The sequence below is a fragment of the Acipenser ruthenus genome, unplaced genomic scaffold, assembly GCF_902713425.1.
Source record: "Acipenser ruthenus unplaced genomic scaffold, fAciRut3.2 maternal haplotype, whole genome shotgun sequence".
NCBI classification, from domain to species: domain Eukaryota; kingdom Metazoa; phylum Chordata; class Actinopteri; order Acipenseriformes; family Acipenseridae; genus Acipenser; species Acipenser ruthenus.
In genome coordinates, this window is record NW_026707417.1 from 24,421 (window position 1) to 26,986 (window position 2,566).

General features: G+C 49.5%; 1 protein-coding gene across 1 annotated transcript; it reads right to left on the minus strand.

Moving 5' to 3' along the window:
- Nucleotides 1–485: 485 nt before the first annotated feature.
- Nucleotides 486–2,147, minus strand: LOC131727272 (alpha-actinin-4). Its single transcript, XM_059018802.1, has 2 exons — nt 1,656–2,147; nt 486–879 (listed from the first exon to the last, which is right to left on the minus strand). The coding sequence occupies exons 1-2, from the start codon at nt 1,788–1,790 to the stop codon at nt 721–723; spliced, it is 294 nt and encodes a 97-aa protein (XP_058874785.1). The 5' UTR covers nt 1,791–2,147; the 3' UTR covers nt 486–720.
- Between the last annotated feature and the right edge of the window lie 419 nt (nt 2,148–2,566).

Genomic DNA, 2,566 nt, shown 5'->3' on the forward strand with positions numbered 1-2,566 from the left:
ATGCTAGGTCCCTACAGCTGAGAACAATTAATAAACCAGGGATGGGAATCAGACTCCTGTTGCACAGCAGTGTCACCCGTTCCAGGTTTTACTACCAGCTTGATCAGCCCCAGTGTGTCTAGCTAACAAGCTCAGGTGTGTCTTATTATTAAACTCCTACTGAAACCAGGGCTGGATCACACTGCTGTGCAGCGGGAGTCTGATTCACATCCCTGATTACGTTGAATAGTACGATAAATTTGGTCCGTTGCTGTTTCTGTAATCTACAAATATAAAACCGTGAGTCTACTTGAAACAGAACTGCGTCTGTCTGTCTGAGATTTACTAGATTGCATCACATCCTGTCACTAAAAAAAAAAAATCACCTGAATTTTCCATTTGGTCCGTACCCCTCATTAACATTTCAGTTAAATGTGTTTTTTTAATATTGAAAATTCCTGCATGATTTTTTGCTTCTGTACTCCTGAATAATTATATATATACATAGATTAAAGACAGTTATTATATCCTTGTATTATTATTATTGATATTAAGACAATAATGGAATGTTTAAGACGACTCTCTCTCTCTCGTTCCACAGCTCCCTCTCTCATCTCTCCCTTCCTCCCTCTCTCTCTCTCTCTCTCTACACTTCTCTCCCTCCCTCCCTCCCTCCCTCTCTTGTTGCTCCGTGTCTGGCCGGGTAGTGTGAGAGTGTGAGAGCGCGCGCGCGCGTGTGTGTTACAAGTCGCTCTCCCCGTACAGTGCTGTGGAGAAGCTCATGTAGTCCAGGGCCCCGGGGATGGTGTCGGGCCCCTGGTAGGGAGCCATGCGGGAGATGCAGTACTCAGCCTGGTCCGGAGGCAGCTCCCTGCGCAGCTCTGCCGCTGTGATGAAGTTCTGAGAGAGAGAGAGAGAGAGAGAGAGAGAGAGAGAGAGAGAGAGAGAGAGAGAGAGAGAGAGAGAGAGAGTAAGGGAGAGGAGAGAGGGGAAGGGGGAGAGGAGAAGAGAGGGAAAGGGAGAGGAGAGAGGGGAAGGGGGAGAGGAGAAGAGAGAGGAAAGGGGGAGAGGAAAGTGAGAGGAGAGGAACGTGAGGGGAGAGGAGAGGAACGTGAGGGGAGAGGAGAGGAACGTGAGGGGAGAGGAGAGGAACGTGAGGGGAGAGGAGAGGAACGTGAGGGGAGAGGAGAGAGGAGAGAGAAAAGAGGGGAGAAGAGAGAAGAGAAGGGAGTGGAGAGAGAGAGAAAGAAAGGAGGGGGAGACAGACAGAGGGGGTAAGAGAGAGAGAGAGGGTAAGGGAGAAGAGAGGAGGGAAGGGGGAGAGGAGGAGAGAGGGGAGGACAGGAAAGTGAGGGGAGAGGAGAGGAACGTGAGGGGAGAGGGGAGAGGAGAGAGAAGAGAGGGGAGTGGACAGAGGGGAGATGGGAAGGGAGAGAGAAAGAAAGAAAGGAGGGGAGACAGACAGAGAGGGGGTAAGAGAGAGAGAGAGGAAGAGAGGGGGAGGATTATTACTCAGATTGTGGCACTCATTTGTTTCTAGCGAGATGCTGCTTCAGTCTATTTTTTGAAGTCATGATTAAAGACTTCTAGCAGGGTCTGTGTGTGTGTAGTGTCTGTACGTGTGTGTATGTGTGTGTGTGTGTGTATATACACACACACACAGTGCAGTGTCTCACCTTGTCTCCTGCCAGGACCTTGAAGGACGCTACCACCTGGTCCGCTGTGTCGGTGTCGGTCGTCTCTTTGGACATGAAGTCGATGAAGGCCTGGAAGGTCACGACCCCGCTGCTGTTGGGGTCAACGACGCTCATGATGCGAGCGAACTCTGCGTCACCCTGAGAGACAGAGGTCAGAGGTCAGCGGTGCCCCTAGCAGAACCCACCGGCAGCAAAGACAATTACAGATGCTGCTGCATCAAAACATACTAGATATTTAAAAAAATATATTAAAATCCATGTAGCTACCTATTACACTTAGAAACCTTCTCGGAACACACACACACACACACGCACGCACAGACACTGACACACACTCACTCTCTCTAAATCTATCCTTGCATCCATTCATTCATTCAGCAGAGCTGGCCCTAATGAAAGGAATACTCGGTAAACTCAGCTGTTTTTAATCTCTTTCCCCATGTGGACTGTAAACAAAACACCCCACAAACTCACACAGGGTGAGAGGAAAGAGAGCGAGAGAAGAGAAGAGAAGAGAAGAGAAGGAGGGAGGGAGGGAGGGAGGGAGGGAGGGAGGGAGAGAGAGACAGCAACACTTATTACATTCACTTTGCAGAAACCTGTGCTCCATAAAGACCATTTGAATTGAGAGAGACAGACAGAGACAGACAGGCAGGCAGAGACAGACGGGACAGAGAGACAGACAGCGTACCAGACTGTATCCCATGGAAATCATCAGCGTCCATCATTCCTGTGCACAGCCCGGAAGGAGTGAGAAATACAGGGGAGCGGAGGGGAGGGGGAGAGAGGGATGAGAAAGAAAAATACACAGGAAGGAATGGAGGGAGGGGATAAAATACAAGGGAGAAGAGACAGAGAATAAGCAAAAATTAAGGGGAGGAATTAAAGGC